Source organism: Botryllus schlosseri, chromosome 10 (assembly GCF_051294905.1).
Source record: "Botryllus schlosseri isolate E-star chromosome 10, Bs_hap1, whole genome shotgun sequence".
Taxonomy (NCBI): Eukaryota; Metazoa; Chordata; class Ascidiacea; order Stolidobranchia; family Styelidae; genus Botryllus; species Botryllus schlosseri.
Window position 1 is genome coordinate 661463 of NC_137245.1, and position 20868 is coordinate 682330.

General features: G+C 40.7%; 3 protein-coding genes across 3 annotated transcripts in view; 1 reads left to right on the forward strand and 2 right to left on the reverse strand.

The window, feature by feature from the left end:
- The window catches only part of LOC145448237 (uncharacterized), a 160017-nt gene that overhangs the window by 33239 nt on the left and 105910 nt on the right, over positions 1-20868 (reverse strand). The window lies entirely within an intron of this gene.
- Positions 14770-18009, reverse strand: LOC145448758 (uncharacterized). The gene is made up of 2 exons (XM_080327216.1): positions 17825-18009; positions 14770-17650 (listed from the first exon to the last, which is right to left on the reverse strand). The coding sequence occupies exons 1-2, from the start codon at positions 18007-18009 to the stop codon at positions 17398-17400; spliced, it is 438 nt and encodes a 145-aa protein (XP_080183342.1). The 3' UTR covers positions 14770-17397.
- Positions 18886-19524, forward strand: LOC145448760 (protein FAM200C-like). Its single transcript, XM_080327218.1, has one exon. It carries the CDS (start codon positions 18886-18888, stop codon positions 19522-19524), a length of 639 nt encoding a protein of 212 aa, XP_080183344.1.

The window sequence follows — 20868 nt, forward strand, 5'->3', positions numbered from 1 at the left end:
ATTACTATTAAGTGGCAGAAATTCGAATCGTTTGAAATTTGGACCGAGAAAGGTAGCTAGCCAGTGATGGGCCTTCAGCGAAGATTTAAAATATACCGTGTCCAAAAGTTGTCTAAGTTCTGTCTTCATGGCCTTGACAACGGGATGGTCATTCTGGCAAGGTTTTGCAAGTTCAAACGCCTTATAATACGCTAGCACGGCGTAGCCTATCGTTGGTTTGGAATTAAATTGCATACCATCAAATATATCGCCGAATGGTTTCATGAATTGCAAAATTTCCGCGTTCATTCTTCGATTAACAGATGCTATGAGCTGCATGCGGTCTCTGTGTGGTTCTGAAAAAATGCGCACCAAAGCTTCATAAGTTTCGTTGATGGAATATGCTCTATCCATATAGCCTTGCCATCTCCGAGTTGACGAGCCTTTTTTCAACGACACGGGCAGTTGTTCCTGCACACCGGAGGCTTGATTAGGCTTGACTGTGAAGTGCATACCCGTGACAACATGGTTGAGAAGCAAGTGCGTAGCCTATGTGCCATACAGTCAAGGCGTGCGGACGTTTCCAACATTCCTACTCGAAAGGCAGCGACAACATTTGCACCGTGGTCGGTAGTTGCCGTAATGTTTGAAGCATCAATAGCATATTCAGCCAATATAGTCTGTATAGCCCGTGAAATATTTTCAGCAGTGTGACGTTCAGTCCCAAAATGACGTACCGCCAAAACTTGATGTTTCATTTCAAAGGACTAATCAATCCAGAAGACGTGTACGTCTAGGTATGACGTATGCTTGTATTCGTCCGTCCACAAGTCCAACGTTACTGCGACAGCTTCGGCTAACAGTGGTTCAACTAAAACCTCTGTTATCCTTTCCGTTATTACTGCAGCTTTTTCCTTGCAATATAACGATATAGTCTTACGTCCATATATCACGTCTGATACATTAAAACGTCCATGCGTCGCGGACATGTTCACAAATTGCTGTAATAGCTAGATCAGGCCGTCATTTTCATTTGAATGAAAGGCATGATACTGATAGCCACGAACGCAAAACTCCAATTCAGCAGTTTTTATGTCCAGCTTTTTAGATTCACTTAGTCTAAGCGTTTTATTTGCAAACTGTAACATTAGCTGCTGCTTCTTTTTTCCATGAGGCCCAGGCTTGCATGTTCGGAATGGCGCTTGATATGGGACGACCCTGTTTTTTGGCAATCGTATTTTAATACTAGTTTGCAAACACCGCATGAAACGATTCCAGTCAAAATTTCCGGTGTGACACCAATTACAGCATTAGTAGGCTGACAACGCCGTGCTACGACTTTCATTGTCCTCCAAAACTCTGATCGACCTGGAGCAGGAGAAAACGTAAACAGTTCTGGATGTCTTTGCAATTCTTTTGATAATTCAAGTATCGTCTGCATTATTTACTGTTAGTGTAGCCTACTGTATAACAATAATACCGTTGTCACATAGCCTAATACAATATAAGTTAGTTTCCGTATAGACCTAAAGCAATTCACCATGGACGACAAAATCACTATGGCGCATCTAAAAGCTTTCTTTAATAAATATTAACACCGCCGTAACACATCTGTCGATCAATCCTGCTGTGTCAATCCTGCTGTGCCACAACGGAAGCCGTAGTCTCATCACCTGCTTCTAGCTGTTCAGTTCAGCATGCCTCATCGAAATTAAAACTAGAGTGGTAGTAATCCAGGCTCCAGCATGGTAATCTACCCATCAGTAATTCATGTTTTCGTCACAATGTGGTCTGAACAATGATCAATGTCTGGCGTATCTGGGACACTTGTTTACTATTTAGCTGACAGTGTTTCATTATTCAATCATAGTCTTCGGGCCGTCTTATAATGAAGTTTATCTGGGTTCGTACTTCGTATGAAGTTTATTCACAGATATTGCCATACTTACGTGATACGGTATTGGTGTATCGGTATTGGTGTATCTTCTATGTAGTTGTGCCACTTTCGAACAAAATTGCATATCAAATTTGTATATGAAGTCAATGCTTTTCGTAGTGACTATTCGGCCCGATTCAATCCCGATAATTTTTATAACTTTGGGCCCGAACCCGGCCCGAACCTGAAAAGCCCGGCCCGACTTCCATCTCTGCAGCTGGGTTCCCGGAACGCTGTCAATCAAACTTTTAGTTACGGTAACGCGCTGACCGTATTTCGAGGTGAGCTACCTGTGTAATGGTGTTGGTGTAATGGTGTTGGGAATGCATTATTCTTGGATTTATATTCTGCATGCTCACAATACGTAGTCACTGACTACTAGTCAGCTTCTTTTTTCTGTGGTTTTGTATACAGAGCACGGCTAAAAAGGTAGAACACCATCTCCAAATGATGCAGCATTGGGTGAGTTGCCTGAAAACGTTAGGACTTCAACACTAATTTGGTAGGCGATCTTAACCCTTACCAAATTTGTTACATCAAAGGCAAGTTTCTAACCATGGATATGCTGTGCGTAGGTTAGTCACCATCATATACGCCTATTTAGTAACATCTGCTTTGATAGTGGCAGCACAGCAGAGAATGATGTCCTTCGCTCTGAATCACTAACCAAAATTGAAATTGTACCAATGGGCTGGTAAACCATCGTACATCATCCAAGCCATAATATGGTTTTCACCTATGCATTCATTTTCTTGCTACAACCAAGTCATTCCTTTGTTATGCAATGTTAGGCAAGTGTAACTTAATCTGATCTTTTCGCAGGTCTAGATGGAGGATACTGATTAAATCGGTGGAACTGTGCAAGTGTGCATAAGTTATAGTTTTTCTCATGAATAAAATGCAACAGCACAAACACATCTGGTTAAGCATGAGCATTGTTTATTGAGAAAGTCACACATGGCATTTCCGACGTCTATAGGCCAGCGATACTTGGATCACCACTGGGTCTTGTCTTCGTTGCGTATACCATCCTCTGTATCATTCTGGCCTTCGCGGATTGCAGTTTCTGAGCAAAGCCGAGCATCGCGCCTTATGTCAACCAAAATCTTTCAACCTTCATGAGTGCTTTGCTAAGTTTCTGGAAAAGCAATTGTGAATTTTAAGGGCAGCAGAAAGGAAATTTATATTACATATTTGAAATTAGCTTTAGCTTATGCTCTGTTTGTGTTTCAGGCAAAAGGCTTCATGAGGCGGGGCTGAAAGGGATAGGCTGAGTCATCAGTTATGTAGGCTAGTACGGAACCCTCTGGCTCTCAATCAGGAAGTCATCCTGAAAAACTTTAATGCAGCAAATGCATGTTTGGTACAAATGTTGCTGTGGTAATTTTTTATCCACCCACAACACTCAAGACTTGTACAAAAGTACTGGAATTTCAAAATGCGCAACTTTAACTAGAACTACCCAATTTTTTTAAATTAGCAACTAGAACAGGGGTGGCCAACCTTTTCAGCCAAATCGCCACATTCGATTGACGAACTATTCTGCGGCCAATAGCCGCGCAAAAATTTTTTGAAGTTGATAAATTAATAATATTGTCACTTGACTATATTGCAAGCCTGCTCTATATCGCTCGGCTCAGTTTGCAAGGACTGGACTATTCGGCACCTGGACATATCGATATCGAAAGCTTCGTCCAACATGCGGCAATCACTTTGTGCCTAGGTTTCATAGTCGACGGTCTTTCTGCGAGCGCAAACAGGAGGTGGCCAATATATATATATATAGTTAGACTCAATCTGCTACATTTGGCACTTTCATTTTCACAAAAGGGTAACAATATTAAAAGCAGGAAATCGAGTGACAAGTAGGGTTGGGACTTCTGGATCAAATTTGAAATCCCGGGATCGGGATTTCTCGGGATTTGCGCTTCTCAATCCCGGGATTTCCCGGGATCAGCAAATTAGTAAAATACACATACAAGCTACACACACAACATTTATTCCTTGTAGTATTGACGCAAAAACATGCTCCCGTGAATATGAATGAAACCCAGCGACCGTAGGCCACTACTGGGATAATGAGCGTTTAAATTCATGTACCGCCTGTTTCGTGTAGAAGTTGATTCGTCAAACGTGATCGAAAAACGTCCAATGCTGCTTTTCATTTCGATAAGCTCTTCTTCCACACACTTACGGATTTATTTGCTGTGCTTGATCACCAAGTCACGAACCCGTCTGCGACATTTTGACAAGTCATAGCCATAAGCCTCGAAGGCCCGACGCATTCGCTCACTTTGGGTAATTGAATAAATGTTAGCCAGAGAAGTTCATCGAGGCGAGGCTTATGCGATTTATTTATAGGAATCGATCTTCCTCGTCTTTATTTTTGACTGATCTTCCTTTGACGTGTCCGATTGAATCATGCATTTGTACGGACCTTAAATGCGTTATTAGTCCCTTTGTGCTAGACACTGATGCTTTCAAAACGTGTTGACACAAGTTGCATTTGGCTTTTTATGTAGATTTATGAAACAAACAGTTTTGCCAAACATGTGATTTTCTCTTTGCATTGACATCCTCGAAATTCGCCACTATTCGACCTGTATTTCACCTCCACAGCACCACCGTCCTTGTGACTTTCCTATACTCAGTTACACTGCTACGATTGGTAGACTACGACGGAAGTGATTGTATAGTTCAGTGGTTCTTAACCTTGCTTCCAGCGCCCCCCCAGGGAGCGCTGGCGATGTTGAAGGGGGGCGGAAACGCTCAGGGGGCAATATGGGGGGCGCTGAGCTCAGGGGGGCGGTATGGGGGGCGCTGGAGAAAAATGGCTTCGCAGTAGATGATGTGGTAATAGGACATATCCTTGATGAGTATTCAGAGCAAATTAACACCGAAAACTTCGTTACATATAGCCTTCAAAATACATATAGGTTTAATTGTCCATGGGGGCCTAAATGACTGACACCGAATGTTCCTGTCTTGGCAATCTGAACCCCAGAAGACGAATTCCATCTGGCAGGGAAAAATTATATGTCAGTGAAGAAATACCAATCTGAAATCGTGTGCGTCTTTTAGTTTAGTACGATTGGGCGACAGGGATATTCCTGTTGGGCGATATCCCCGTTGAGCGATTCTATATTTTTTGATATTGCAGACAGGGGGTCACGAAATAACATCATGCAACGAGGTCATACCAACGGGTTCGCCCGCCCGAATATGTTTAATTATTGGTAACGGGCTCTACAGTTTCCAAGAAACCTCACAATGTTCGCTTTAAGTTTTGATGAGTCTGCACACACTCAACAACTCACTGCGTTTACCCTTGGACAACAGTGCGTAACGACTAAAAAGAGGTAATAACTCCGGATTTGTTGAGCGCAACGTAGATTTTCTGTGCGCAGAGACCGTGTCAGCACTGCGCACGTGCGCAGCTTAGAGGGAACATTGCACCTAACTCAGCTCTACCGGTAAATGTGTTTACGTGAGCAGAGAGAGGATGAAGATTGATCTCAATTTACATGCAATTCCCGATGATATTGACCAATTCAATCATTAATTAGTGAAATTTTTCGCACTTCGCGCGACTAGGCGAGCATAGCTCCCTCAGTAAATGGACACCCAATGTAGATAGCTAATAGGCTATCAGCAAATAGCGGACAGCCTAATGGGGGTCTGGGAGCGAAGTCCCCCGGAAGTTTGGTTTATCACCCGATGGGGGCCCATGACCAACGTGTTTGGGGAGGGGAGCTGACGAAGTGCTGTTACGGCCCAGGTAACGAATCATTATACCTGCGGGAACGCCCGAATATGTTTAATTATTAATTACGTGCCCCTTATTTTCCTATACAACAGCTCACTCAGTGCTACTGGTAAATCTGATTACGTGGACTGAGAGGATAAAAAGTTTATAGCGACTTATAAATGTAATTACCATGCATTATAGAAAATATGCAATTACCATGCATTATAGCAAATTTTGGTACCTAGGGCGACCAGGCCACACAAACTTTGCTGACCATCAAAATCACGATATGGGGTTCGTGGGGGCGAAGCCCTCAGAAGTTCGGTTTATCACGCTATGGGTGCGCAAGGCAATCGTTTTTAGGGGGTTGACGAAGTGCTGTTACGGCCCTCCCTCTTACTCATTGTCTTTATTACATTCCTTACAATATGAAGTTGAGGGGGGCGCTGGAGCACGATAATTTTTGAAAGGGGGCGCTGGACGAAAAAAGGTTAAGAACCACTGGTATAGTTCATTGTTATCCCATAGCTGGCTTTAATATCCAATAATTGTGAATTGTTTTAGACAATCAGCAGAGTTTGTGACATTGCTTTATTACCAAAATAAGAGATATGGCGTTACGTAAGCCTTGGATAATGCTCTTGGCGTTACGTAAGCCTTGGATAATGCTCTTCACAAATCCCGGAATTCCATTGGGATTAATCCCGGGATCGGGATTTCCCGGGGTCCCAACGCTAGTGACACGATGTTGCGCTAAGCGTGTAGAAAATTTTTACTTTAGACAAATCTGCTTTATTGTAGTGTACGAAGATCTACCAAAATGTGACTGGCTCATAGATCTACCATTGCGTCGGAACTGATATTTCTCATCTCAAGTGTTGCGGCCAGACTAATCAAATTTTTGATTGGCCTTGCAAGTTTATAATCTGAGCAATCCATTTTTGATAATACTACTAATTTCGGAAATTAACTCGCGGGCCACGGGCTGGCCGGCCCTGAACTAGAACTACTCACTTTCAAATACCCGCAACTATAACCAGAAACTATTCACTTTTTTAAATCCACAACTAGAACCACTTAGTTTTAGTAATTAAAAGTAACTAAATGAGTAGGTTGATGTACATTAGGGCTCTTCAAAAATGACTTTTTCCCCAAATCGTACTGGCTACTTGATAAAATTGTTAGGCCACCTAATTTAAGCCTACACACAAAATATGGTTCAATTCCAGCCAGTAACCGCTTTGCTACAGAAGTAAGTAAGTTTCTATTTATTATATAAAAATAAATATTAAAAAAATTTGTAAATTTTCTGTTCACTCAATGAAAGTGAAAGTGTTAGGCTGTCTATAGAAACGATGCCCACCAAATTTGGTTAAATTCCAACCAGTGGAAGTGGAATTATTGCCGTCGAAAAATTTGGATTTCAATAAAATAGTATTTACGGTGAGCACAACTATAATAAATAAACAAAGAATCGGTCACCGTAAATACTATTTTATTCAAATCCAAAATTTTCGACGGCAATAACTCCGCTTCCACTGGTTGGAATTGAACCAAATTTGGTGAGGATCGTTTCTATAGACAGCCTAACCCTTTCATGGGGTGAACAGAAAATTTTCAAGTTTTTCATTATATATTTTTATATAATGAATAGAAACTTTCTTCTCCTGCAGCAAAGCGGTTACTGGCTGGAATTGAATCAAATTTTGTGTGTACGCTTAAATTAGGTAGCCTTACAATTTTATCAAGTAGCCAGTACGATTTGAGAAAAAAAGTCATTTTTGAAGAGCCCTAATGTACATGTCTGACTACACTACAAATAATATACAAATTTGGTCTCATTTTCAGCAATTTCAGTCTTAATAAGTGAGCAGGGTTGTTACCAAGTCACAAGTCGTTCCCACTTCAATAGTTTTGACTAGATTCAATTCGAGTCATTTTCAATTTACCACCGAGTCCAACTCATCGAGCAGAGCGTCGAGTTCGAGTCATGGTTTTATGAGTCGAGTCCGAGTCCAAGTCATTGTGTTGACTGCTCAGTTTCCAGTTTAGGTCTATTTTCCATCAATTTGGGTCTTACTTTTGAGACAGAAAGTAGCCTACTTGGCAAGAACAATTGGTCTTTCAGACTTCTTTTTTCTAACATAATGATTCAAGACCAAATTTGTCTGACCTTTTTGTAGTGGTATGCTACGCAAAAACTGGCTGACATTCCGCCATGACAAATATAGAAATATTAGTATTTACTAGGGCTGGGCAAAATCGAGTACCTGAGTGATTCGATTATGAATCACTCATTACGCTTGGATTCGAGTCTAGTATCATTATGATGACATCACAGCAGTGACAACACAATGTACTATGACAAAATTCAAATGTGTAGGCTACCTTTTATGTCACCATAACACCTATTATTGTCCGTCACATTGAAGATACTTTGTTGTTTTCTCGACCATACCGTTTTCATTGCACTGCTTGACAGTGATATGGTATGGTCATGACTTCGGAAATGTGTTAACCAGCAACGTTCGTAGCTTTGTACTATATCTCGTATGTTGCGACATGGCCAATCAAGGTTTCAAGGCCTACTCAGTGGAAAACTAGTATCAAAACTACGGTACATTCTTCTCGTTAGTAAATCAACTTTCAGTATAATCTCAGTACTCGAAAAATAGTATTTTACGACTCGATACTACTCGACTCGAATCGTTAAAGTTAATACTCGATTCAGATTCGAGTACTCGAATCATTGTGACTACTGCCTAGTAGGCACCAGCAATTATTTTCAATAAAATCAACTTGTGACAGTTGCCTTAATACATCTGATGTTTACCTGGATCTACAAACGACTGGCTTCATTGGCTAGCCTCAAAAGAGCGACAGCTACTCAGCAAGCAAGAGAAATTGAGTTCGTATAATTTGCTGGCTGCTTTTTGTTATGGTCTCGAAGCTCGTCGCAGAGTATGCCAAATGTTTCTCTTACGGATTTCTCGAATTCCCTGGTTTTTCTGTACAGTATAGGCCTACATAAGATTAGATTTACCCAAACCATTATACAGCAATCATAAAGATAAACTTTGTCGTACGGTGGTTCTTTTCATTCCAAGACTCTATCCTCTTTGCTGGCTTTCAGTTTCTGCTCTCAGCTTCGGTTGATAATATACAAGCCAGGAAGGCAGGAACATGCTCGGGCTCTATTACTGATACAGAGAGCCCCATACACATCGAGAAAGCATATCCGCAACATCCCATAGCTAAAAGTTGGAGCCAACTTCTCCGCATCTCACGAATATGCCTCTCCCACATCGTTTTTCACAAGCATAATACAACTGGAACACCCCACAGACATGGTTTCGTAGCTATCAACACTTACGGAGAATCGCGTTCATACTGGCCATAATTTCCCGCGAATTTACTGAAAAAAACACCCGTATGAACATAAGTTCGCGGTAACTCTAAATAGGTATGAACGAGCTCTTTTCTCGGAACTGTTTCGGTAATTTTTTCTCTATGTGAACATCGCCCGTTTCGGAACTTGTTCCCGAAAGAGTTTCGTAAATCCGTTATGAAATGGGTCTAGGTCGCGCGCGATCAAACATCTGTTTTCAAAATCCCCTTGCGATGAAATGCGCAACGCACCGCGTTTCTGAATTTCCTGTGTTGGCTAATTGATTATATTTTGCGAAACGATATAGGCCGCTTTTAGCGTATCACACGGGTCAAAATGCAGCGTTTCTGACTTCCGAAAGGCCTATTTTCGACCATCAGGCAGCTCAAATACAGCGTTTCTGACTCCAAAATGCGCGTTTTGTGAATTTCCGGTAGCTTGTTTATTTATTATATTCCCATGTCACCACCGGGTACTTAAACTACTGACGCGTTCGGTGTGGAAGAAATATTCAACGGAAATTCAATGAAAATATAAAGACTGGTGAGTTTATACGTTCTCATTATCACTTGAAGTATGTTGTATAGTTGTCTGCTGGCTCATTTTTGTAGCTTTGACTCGTTTCGGTAAAGGCTCATCGCTCAATTCTTGCCACACATTTGAAGCTCCGTGTGTTCCCACCTTAAACCTTTTTTATCATTTTTCTCACTGTCAAATGCTGAATGGCATATCCAGCAGCTTGATCGACATCGGGATTGGTAGAACGTGCACCATGTTTACGCTGTGTAATGAAATTGTGAAAAAATGCAGCACTAGTAGTAAATAGCCTATGATTTTCTCATACATTTCCAAAAATTGCCTCGAGAACATCTTTCGAGGAGTGAAGACCAACGTAATCTAATGCATCTTCCCGAAGCAGCCTTCTTGCAAGAGATGCAAGATTGCGAGATGTGAAACAGAGCCCTTCCAAAGTGGGCATTGCAAGGATTTATTTTGCATCACCACTATGATTTTCACTGATATACGTCTAAGAGTAAATTTGTAGCTTCTGGTCACATGTTGTGGCACTCCGCAACGGCATCACTTACGTGCCATTGCATGAGACTGTCCGCGAATGTTTCAACTTTCAAGCCACGTGATTCGATCATCATCAAGACGTCGCGATGGGTTCTTCGATGAGCAGTTGACAATAAATAGAGAACCACCTTGACAATAAGCATATAAAATGACTTTTTTCATATAGTAATCAAATAACGCTTACTTGGCAAACATCACGATGAATTCGGAACCTTCTGCCCCCTTAACTTTGCTCAATACCTTGCCCACTCGTTCACTCATAACTGTAATTGCCAGTCCAACATTCATCTAGCGAACGAAGAGTAGCCAATATCTATTCTTCAATTCCTAAGACCTATTTTACCTTGCTGTATGGTGTTTACTCAACATGCCTTCTTTTCAGGTTTGTCTCACTAAGAAGTGATTTGGAGTCCTGTTTGTGCAATTCGTGGATATGTCTCCAATGGATTGTCCGACCCTTCTCGTCAATCATTTCCCTTGAACCATTTTTACTCGAATACAAGGAGTTTCTCGCAGTCTATAAATACGAATCAGGATCGGACAGTGCTTTATTTCAAAACTTAATATCACCAAGCCTGCTACCTTGAGCAAATGAGGCGTATCGGAAAGCAAAAATATTGAACGATCTCTTGCAAGAGGGTTATGTGCCATGAGATGGCCATCTAATGTGATTTTATGTCGGATGCTGATTATCCGGAACATTTTTCTATTTGTGTGATGGCCATCACAAAAAACTGCATGCACTTGCAGGCCTGCTCTTTCGCATTCAATAATGTTCCGCCAGACTAATGCGGAAAGTCGTCCTGCTGAAATGGACCTCGTAGCGTACCATGATAATGGGACGGACACAGTGGTGGCCTTACGATTGGGGGGGGGCCCTAGGCGAAACTTCCGGGGGGGGCCCTCCTTATCTATATTATCGGAACTTCTGGGGGGCTACGCCCCCCAGACCCCCCTCACTAGCACTTAGCGATACCTTTTATTGTTCTACACCACGTATACACTGTTCCGGTAGTGCTTTGTCTGCACATCATGTTGAAACTTTCAGCATATAAAATAATTATAATGTCATGCCACAGTACAATAAACGACTTGGCATATTCGAAAACAAGTGACTCAAGTGAACTACACAGCGCGTGTCCAGACCCACCTATGTAGAAGAATTATGGGATGTAGCATGACATAATAGCATAACAAGGCAACTGCACGCCAAATATACCACATAAATCCAGAAAGCTGTCGGCTGACATTAGTAATAAGCCAGCACACCACGTCAAGGTTTCAGCCAGGTGCTGGATTGGGCCTATCTTTATGCTACAAAGAAGATTTTGTTGCATGATAAGGCATAAAAGCAAAATGTGCGGCAATGTGGTACAACACCAGTAATACCACAGGAACACATAAGTACTGGTATCGCCAGTGAAGAGCTAGTTCCATGATCTGTAAGAATATAGCTTTCAATACAACATCCATTGTAATATATTTATTGAACTCGGATAATTTTTGGGTGCCTCTCTTCAAGAGTTAACTGCACACCTATGGGATTTAAATAGATTTAAAAGCAAAATCAAAACGGCAAAGTATGACGCAACAATCAAAATCACAAACCATGATATTCGCATTGTAACAATGACAAGAACAACAAACTTTGAAGTATACGGACGTATGGTACTATAGTAGCAGCGCAATTTGTAAATAAACAGTTACACACACGAAACAACACGCACTAATGAAAAAATTGTAAGTTATAGAAAACATTTTTTTTTATCTGTAAGAACTTGCCTGGTTGGATTAAACCTAAAACGCCACAACTAGCATAGACAAAAGACCACTACAATCAAATACAATATACGTATTGGAAAGCACTGTTACATCATTCAAGTCTACAAGGCAATATAGTTGGTGGAAAAACAGCATCATCCTCAATTTGTGCAGAACATTCCTGAGCTGAAATAGATTGGTTAAATATTTGTGTCGCAGTTTAAAATTTGCATTGTCACTTTTCCAAATCTGAACCGCTTCCTTTTCTGAGATCCTGACTTACATTTAGCATGTACTCGCGGCATTGTAACAGATACTTGACTGCAGTAATTAGGAGATACTGATGCTGCCAATTACAACATAACATATAACTGAGTGATACCAAACTCATCGTAGCTAATGAAAGGTACGGTTGTCAACTGACGAGTGCGCGTTACTAAATATGCTGTTTACCGAGTCACATTTATATTGAACTGGTAGCCCATTTCAAGAGTGTAATGGTCAAAATTGTCTTATGCAACACCTGATCTTAGGGCAAATTTTGGTTGCAGTCAAATCCGTGGAAAGTTGGACATATTTTTCATAAAAGTTCAAGTAAAAAGTTGCATTTATTTCTCATTTATTTATCACTAAAGTTACACTAAAAAAGTACATTTATGGATAAGTTTCTTGACATTATTAAGGTATGAGATACTCGAATCGATACGTATCCAAGGCACTGTCGCAAAACTCAGTGTTGGCGCCTTCAACAAAATCAATAGCCTGAAAAAATTGACCCAGTAGTAGGCAAATATAATTTACGGCGGTCTAGCCTGAATGTTTGTCAACTGAGAAATGACCTCAAATTTAAACGACAGTGATGATAATCAAGCGATCTATTTACATAAAGTACCAAATATTTCCAGTAAAAAGTGAGTTGCATGAAAAATCGAAAAGCTGCAAAAAGTTGCTTGAAAAAATGAAGAAAAGTCGCAATATAAGATTCCTCCAAACAGCTCAAAACACCATACTACATAACCTCCGAGTATTTAGGAAGCTGCCAGAAGCTGTAAAAAAAGTTGCAAAAACTTGCCTTGTGATCATTTAATCCTTTCCTCTGCCCTGCTGAAATTGATTCCATTGCTATTTGTTTGGTCACATTTTGGTCTTTTTCTGTGATATCACATTAAATTATCAACCTCACAACAAATTGAATATATGTAGCGTTTCGTACACCTTTCTCAATGATAACCATTCAAACCTTTCAAGTATCGACTTAGATTTTTGAGGCATAAAATATCAGGCATCAGGCCGCTAGAAACTTTCCTGCATGCAAGATGTATTGCATATCTATCTATAGTACACCACCAATTAAAAGACATCTACCTGTGATAAAAAAACACTTTCTGACAACACCATAAACACTTTCTGACTGACTGTACCGGGTGGACATTGAGCATGGTAAAGCTTTGAAAATACGCTGCTAATCCGCAGACAAGAAATGAACAAATTCACCATCATGACAACCCTGAGAATGGATTTCAATTCAGAAAAAGCCCAATTCACAACTTATATGTTGAGTCAAGAGAATGGTTCAGTAAACAACAATATATAGGCTATAATATATAGCCTATGCTTTCATTGGCTTTCAAATGACTATTTCCTTTGATATTTTGGATATTCAGGCTCAGTGTGGACACGGTTCATTATCAATTAACATACAGTATCATATGAAAGCTGGCATCAAGAGCTAGCAAGTAGAATCTCACAAACTTATACTGGAAAATTTTGATGCACTGAAATATACACTGCTGCCACTAGGAAATATATACTCAATAATAATTCATTCCATGTTACAATATGACCTCATTAACATAAAATCGAAGTAGGCTCTTTTAACAAGCACAGAAATTCAATTATCGAACACCGTTTACAAGACAATATTCTACATGGGTAGGCCTACATGTATTTTCACGGTTATTCGCAAAATGATAAACTAAAATTGGCATAAATGGAGGGGGGGCTCATAAAATCAAAGTAAGCTCTATTAGCAGGTGCAGAAATTTAATGATCGACTACTGTTTACGGCACCATATTCTGCATGGGTACATATATTTTCACGGTTACTCGTAAAATGACAACTTAAGTAAGGGGGGGGGGGGGGGGCTCATAAAATCAAACTAAGCTCTTTTGGCAGATGCAGAAATTTAATGATCGACGGTTTACGGTACCATATTCTGCATCGGTACATACATTTCCACGGTTATTCGCAAAATGATAACTAAAATTCACATAAATGTAGGGGGGGGCTCATAAAATCGAAGTAAGCTATTTAAGTGGATGCAGAAATTCAATGACCGACTACTGTTTACGGCACCATATGCTACATGGGTACATGTATTTTCACGGTTATTCGTAAAATGATAACCAAAAATCGCGTAAATGAAGAAGGCCCCCCCCTCATAAAATCAAAGTAAGCTTTTAGCAGGTGCAGTAATTTAATGATTGACTTCTGTGTGCGGTATTACATTCTACATGGGTACATGTATTTTCACAGTTATTTGCAAAATGAAAACATTTTTGTAAATGTAGGAGGGGGGCCCTTTAGCTAATGGCAAAATACATAGAGATCATCAAATTAAAGTGAGCTCTTGCAACTAGCGCAGAAATTTAATGATCGACTACTGCTTACGGTACCATATTCTAAATTGGCGCATGGATTTTTGTGGTTATTCGTAAAATGATTACTAAAAAATGAGATTTGATGATTGACTTGTCTTTACGGTACAATACCATATTCTTTACGGATACAAGGATTCCGCGGTTATTCAGAAAATGGTAATACTTGACAAAAAGCGCATAAACCGGAGAAATAGTTGGTAAAAGCGCGTGAACCGAGGAGGGGGGCCCTCGAAAGCGCGTGGGACCCTCGAAAGCGCGTAAATCAACCAGGGGGGCCCTAGGCGACCGCCTACCTCGCCTACCCCAAAAGCCACCACTGAACGGACACTTTCCTTGTAACGGTCCTGGTATAAAAAACTGAAGGAAACAAAATTATGCGAGGCATTATTGCATCGTGACTTTGCTTACCCAAAATACTAGTAGCAAGCTCGTTTTGCTTCCCCTCATTTGCCAAGGTCTGGGCATTAACAAGACCGACGAGCTTTCCCTCTCGTATTACCAGATTCTCCTTGACTACGAAAAATAGATGATGATGGTCGCATACAGTAAACTTTACAGACAGATGTGTGCAGTGTACACCTTACTTTTCATTTCGTCTAGGCCAGCGGTGGGCAAACTTTTGAGCTCGCGGGCCTCATACTACATCTGAATCGGTTCGCGGGCCGCACTATATAAAATTTGGATTATAAACCAAATCGCAATATTGATATTTGATTATATAGTGAGGACATGGAGATAATATATGTAATTATTTGAAACAAGCCAAACTTGCTTTGATGATATCGTATACACGCGTCAGAAACATATAGTGGCGAGATTTCACAGGCTGGCGGACCTCAATAACGAATTTGTCAAAACTCATAGAGATGAAAGTCGGTTGGCCCGATTCTTAGAACAGGATTTAATTTTATATCTGTGGGCAGCGATCTGTTCATAGATTTATTAATGCCACTTTTGGTTCAGTTCCAGGACACACAATGCTGACAGCATCATAATCATGTTAGCTTCAAACACGCTTCTACTATGTGTAGATAAAATATAAATCCCCCAATTTTACGCATACAGACAACGAATCTACCTGAAACACACCCGAATCGTTTTTTATAAGCACATCACTGAAATAATTAAAAATGGAGTGGCCAATCTGAAATCCCACTCGTGATCCAAATTATGTCAATCTCGTTGCAGCTATCCCGCTGTGATATTAGGTATTTACCTTAGATCAGTGGTTCTCAAACTTTTTAAGACCCCCTCCCCCTTATGATGGTGAAAGATTTCGCGCCCCCTTATCGTCATATCACGAAACGCAACCAGGATGCTAGCAAACCTAACGGGTAGTTTGATGGCATGGAAGGTTACAAGTGTGGATGAGAGCGCTTTTTAAATATGTAAGTGAGCAACAACCATGAATCGGATGTAAATCGCGCGGAGCGCGAAAAATTTTTTCTGTTGAGCTCAGCTTTGCGCCCTCCTTCAGATGCTTTCATGCCCCAAGGATGGGGGGTGGGGCGTGCCCACCAGTTTGAGAACCACTGTCTTAGAATTATCAGGGTGAAATAGAGTAATAAAAAAGTTGATCAAGTCCCTGCATTAGTTCGATTTTTAGTACGCATTCTATCAATACTTTTAAAAAGTTTCTTAAGACTCTCGCGGGCCGCACAGAACGGTGTTGCGGGCCGCATGCGGCCCGCGGGCCGTAGTTTGCCCACCCCTGGTCTAGGCGTATGAAGCCGGTCTTTATCCCCCCTTTGCTTTTGTGAGATTTTACTTGCTCAATAGCCAATGGGTTTATCCCAGGATTTGGAGGTATGCAATTTCTGTATATAATTCTTTAGTAAATACTGACTCATTGAATAATTGTGTGCTTTCCTACCTGTATGATCTAATGGTGCGGGCGCACGGCAATTTCAAAACCTCGCTACTCCTGATGTGGCTGTAAGCAGCTGATGACCTTGAATAAAGCTCGATGCACCACCTTAATATGTCTGGATGGTAACGTCTAGTAGTTGGTGATTTCAGGCTATTAAGCATATTCTCCAGAAACATTTCACGAAGAAAGTCATTCATCTTTCCTTTCTTTATGTCCACAATGTCCTGAACATGCATAGTGTAAGAATTGTGTACTGAATGAAACTGGTGGTGTGTGTACCATGATTGCTCTATGTATTGTTTCATCGACTTCGAGTGTTTTATTTTCGCACTTTACATTGTCTTTGTCTTTCTGTATGTATAACTGGCACTCCACACAGATTTTTTTCATCCTCAATTACACAGTTTTATTTTTGGATTAAAAATCTTCTCCCTTGACTATATCTGTTTCTTACCTAGAATACAGCATTCGTTGCAGCGATGTATTTGTTTGACAGAGAGGCTATTCGCTTGTCGTTGTACAATTGGACGATATTTTGTGTTGCTACCATCCCGTTTTGCAACACCCGGGCATAGGTGTAGCCTCTCCAAGTACTTTTAATCAAGGTTGATTATTGATTTTATTAGGTCATAATCCCAAATGACGTGCTCAGTCACAATGCGAACATACGGTATCTTACTTATTGCTGACGACAATGATCTGTGTAGTTCAGATTTTCCGTCCAGGTAATCTAGTTCCACTGGCCAACACATGAAGCTGATCTATGCCACACAAATCAATATAGACACCCTGGATAAGTTGTAAAATGAATATGCGTATTGCATGGTTTATTTCATAGATTAAAAATTACCATATCATAAATTACCAAGCTTGTATTTTCCTGCGTTTCGTAGATTCCAATTAGCTTATTACCCCTTTTCTTATAAAATGGTCAATTTTCTGAAGAATGCAGTTCAATCATTTCAGGCTGATCTTAATTATGCCAATCCTTCATAGTCACCCGATTCTGATTCAATTACCCTTGCTGCACTCAAAAGCCTGGCAAAGGAACGATAACATATTTTTGGCCATGGATTTCTAGTGGCCGGGCGTTTCCGCGTACGGCTCGTAAAGGCACTCGACATAGATTTCGGTAAGCGCTTGTTAGGCACAGCTCCCAGTTTCAAGGTCTTTCTGGTGCCATTGACAATTATGTCGCTCTCTTCGAAATGCCGCTCACATATTGCTATCCTATTAGAAGGAAATGCATAATTCACATGTACATTTATTATTGAAAAGTCAGAACAAACGATGTTAAATCATTTAAACTAAAATATATCAATAAACAACAAAAAGATTGAACTCGTAAAAAATGTCGGTCGAGTGCTTCACAACTCACGTCTCTCTATGTAACATGTGTGTAACATGCTGGCAATTTTATCCAGATTATCTCCACGAATAGATAGAACAAATCTTCTTAAAAATTCCCTGTGGCTTCTTTCTTCCTCAGTGCGGGCAACCTCTGGTATACTCAATGTAAAAAGAGCTATGTCTTTCGACCGATGCCTCTTGAAATTGCAATGAGGAATTGTACAATGCGTAGGTATCATATCTTGAGTTTATTTGTCGCCGATTTTTACCGGTAGGGGTTGCTTCCAACATTTGAAACGCAGATCACGATCGGCGAAAGTTCATCTGTGATCCTTGATGAAGGAGCGAAAAGGAAGCGAATGTGAAGAACTGGATTTCGTATCTCAATTCCCAGATACATCAAGTTGAACGCTGGTCCATTAATTAAAGTAATTCGTTGAACCGATAGCAGACGATATAAGTCAGTGGTTCCCAACCGGGGGCCCGTGGCCCCCTTGGGGAGCCACGAGACAGTTGCAGGGGTGCCACGATAACGAAAGATTTTTCACCAACTCTGTTACTGTCGTCACTGCTACGCTAACGCGTGAAGTTTCAAATATGACATCACAATTGTGGTAAAATCGAGGATCAGAGATGGCTGAATCTGGCATGCAGACGAGGTCCTAGTTAACGGTTGTACCTCCTCAGCAGGCTAGTTGTAGTTTCTCTATCACTCTCTGTCGGGAGTAAGGGGTTGGTACGATACCTGTGTGTTGTTCTGCCGTATGGGGTGGGCGGTATGCCGGTATGAAAATCATGCGGTATGCCGTACATGAGAAATCTGTAATGCCGGTATCCCGATATAGTTGTATTAGGCTACGTCAAGAAAATGGAGCTACTAGTCTCGTTCTCAGGAGCTCAAAATAACGGAATTGAATCTTTTCATATTAAGTATAGAGAACCAACGGTCAAACTTAGCCTATTTTAGACTCAAAAAGAAATTAACGTAAATTTTACATTCAAAATGCCCAAAGTTCGAAAATGGTTATTGGGTAAAAAGTTATGTTACTTTCGGCTTTACAAAAGTTCTCCGAGATTGCCTAGAATGCGCGCAATGTATGCATTGCTCGTATGTTATGCCCAATGCGTCATTACGTCCATCCAAACTCAGAAACCACCACGACAAGAATCATCCGCGGAGAAATGACATTGGCAACGATGCTTTGGCTGCTAAGCGAGTACGATTCGACCGTGAAACAACACTAAACCATTTCGGATTCCTGCCGGAGGAAAAGCCAGCTCTTCAATGCAGCTATGAAGTGGCATATCGGATTGCAAGGTGCAAGAAGCCGCACACTATAGCCGAGGACCTTATCAAGCCATGTGCGGAGAAAATGGTAGAACTACTGATAGGACCTGCAGAAAAGAAAAAGATTCAGCAGATTTCTCTTTCAAATAATACGATTTGCCGACGCATTGATGATATGGCTGTTAATGTATGTCAGCAAGTTTGCTCTGAAATCAAGCAAAGCAAGATTCAGGCTAGCCTTCAGCTGGACGAATCTACTGATTGCGCTCTGGAAAATCACTTGACTGCCTTTGCTCGCTATGAAAAAGAGGGAAAGATAAAAGAAGAATTCTTGTTTTGCAATACCATGCCAGGCACCACCACCGCAGTAGATGTGAAGACTATTGTGAACTCGTTTTCGAAGCGAATGGATTCGGCTGGCAAAATTTACCCGTGGGCATCCAAACTTGCATCTCTGAGCACCTGAAAATCGTCTATGCTGAGTTTGAATCTTATTTTCCCGAAAAACGTGTGCATATTCCGTGGTACAAAGACCCGTTCAACACCGAAATTGACCCTATTGAAGAAGAGGCAGAGGAACTGGCAGAACTACAGGTTTCAAATGCGCTAAAATTGGTTTTTGAAAACAGACAAGATCCTGGATGTCTCTTTACGATTCATATCCGCTACTCAGCAAGAAAGCTTCTGTACTGCTCGTTCAATTTGCCACAACCTGTCTTTGTGAATCTGGGTTTTCTGATCTGGCTACCATCAAAACAAAATCTAGAAACCGTCTCGATGTTGGCAGTGACATTCGTCTTGCTGTGTAAAAGACTGAGCCAAATATAAAAAGCCTCGTCAGACGATCCCAAGAGCAAATCTCGCATTGATGGTCAATTAAACTTCGTTGACTTTGTTTCGTTTTGCTTTTGAACACCATCAAAGATGGCATTAAAATAATAAACGCAAGCACGTTCAAACAAATCTTTTTTTAGTGGTAAGCAGGGAGCCACCAGTGGTAGAAGCCTGCGCAAGGGGGCCACGGGAAATAAAAGGTTGGGAACCAATGATATAGATAATGATAAGATCTTGGTTGCTTTCACACCTTATTTAACGTCCACTTGCAAAGTAATAATTATATTACTTACACGAGCTTTCGGAGCGCCGCTTTTTCATCAGGTGTTAAAGTGAAAGTAACGCATAAGATTTTGAATTCAAACATATACGCATATTATGACATCATAGACAAAAGTACTTTCAGATCAGAAATATGTGTACATTTATGACGTCATAAACTGGAGAATCGAAGTTCGTATTTAAACGGATACAGCAAGTTATAGCACTGAAAATGAGATTTGATAGAGTGTTTACAGTAATTGAATGTACACCCGCCGAATATATTAACTGCAGCTTCGCATGGTGTAATGTGCAGACATGGGGTGATTACTTCATGAATGTAATCGATTGCGATTACGATTACTTCAGAATCACGCGATTACGATTACGATTACAGCAAAATCAGGAAGTAGTCGATTACGATTACGATTACATTGGAAAAGTAATCACGATTACTCACGATTACATTTGTTTTGCTTCTTAGGACTATAATCTTAATGGATATATTGGAAGACAATACAAGGATTGCGATGAAAAGGTTTAAAGGTCTTCTATATCGTCTAATACAACTTTATCTTATATTGAAGAGTTTTTCATGCTGAACATTTATAGCTAAAAACGACTGCCGAACGACTGCCGAAAAACGCAGCATGACGGAGAATTTTTAAGTTGAATGTTGAGAATCCCGACCTTACAAAAAACGAGCTGCGAGTCA

What these genes read in the sequence shown, in the direction of transcription:
- LOC145448758 (XM_080327216.1), bottom strand. Translation starts at nt 18,009, where the DNA reads ATGATACCTACGCATTGTACAATTCCTCATTGCAATTTCAAGAGGCAT. An exon ending in CTGGATAAAATTGCCAGCAT is followed by an intron (nt 17,651 to 17,824) that starts GTTACACACATG and finishes TCCTTCTAATAG; the next exon opens with GATAGCAATATGTGAGCGGC.
- LOC145448760 (XM_080327218.1), top strand. Translation starts at nt 18,886, where the DNA reads ATGCCCAATGCGTCATTACGTCCATCCAAACTCAGAAACCACCACGAC.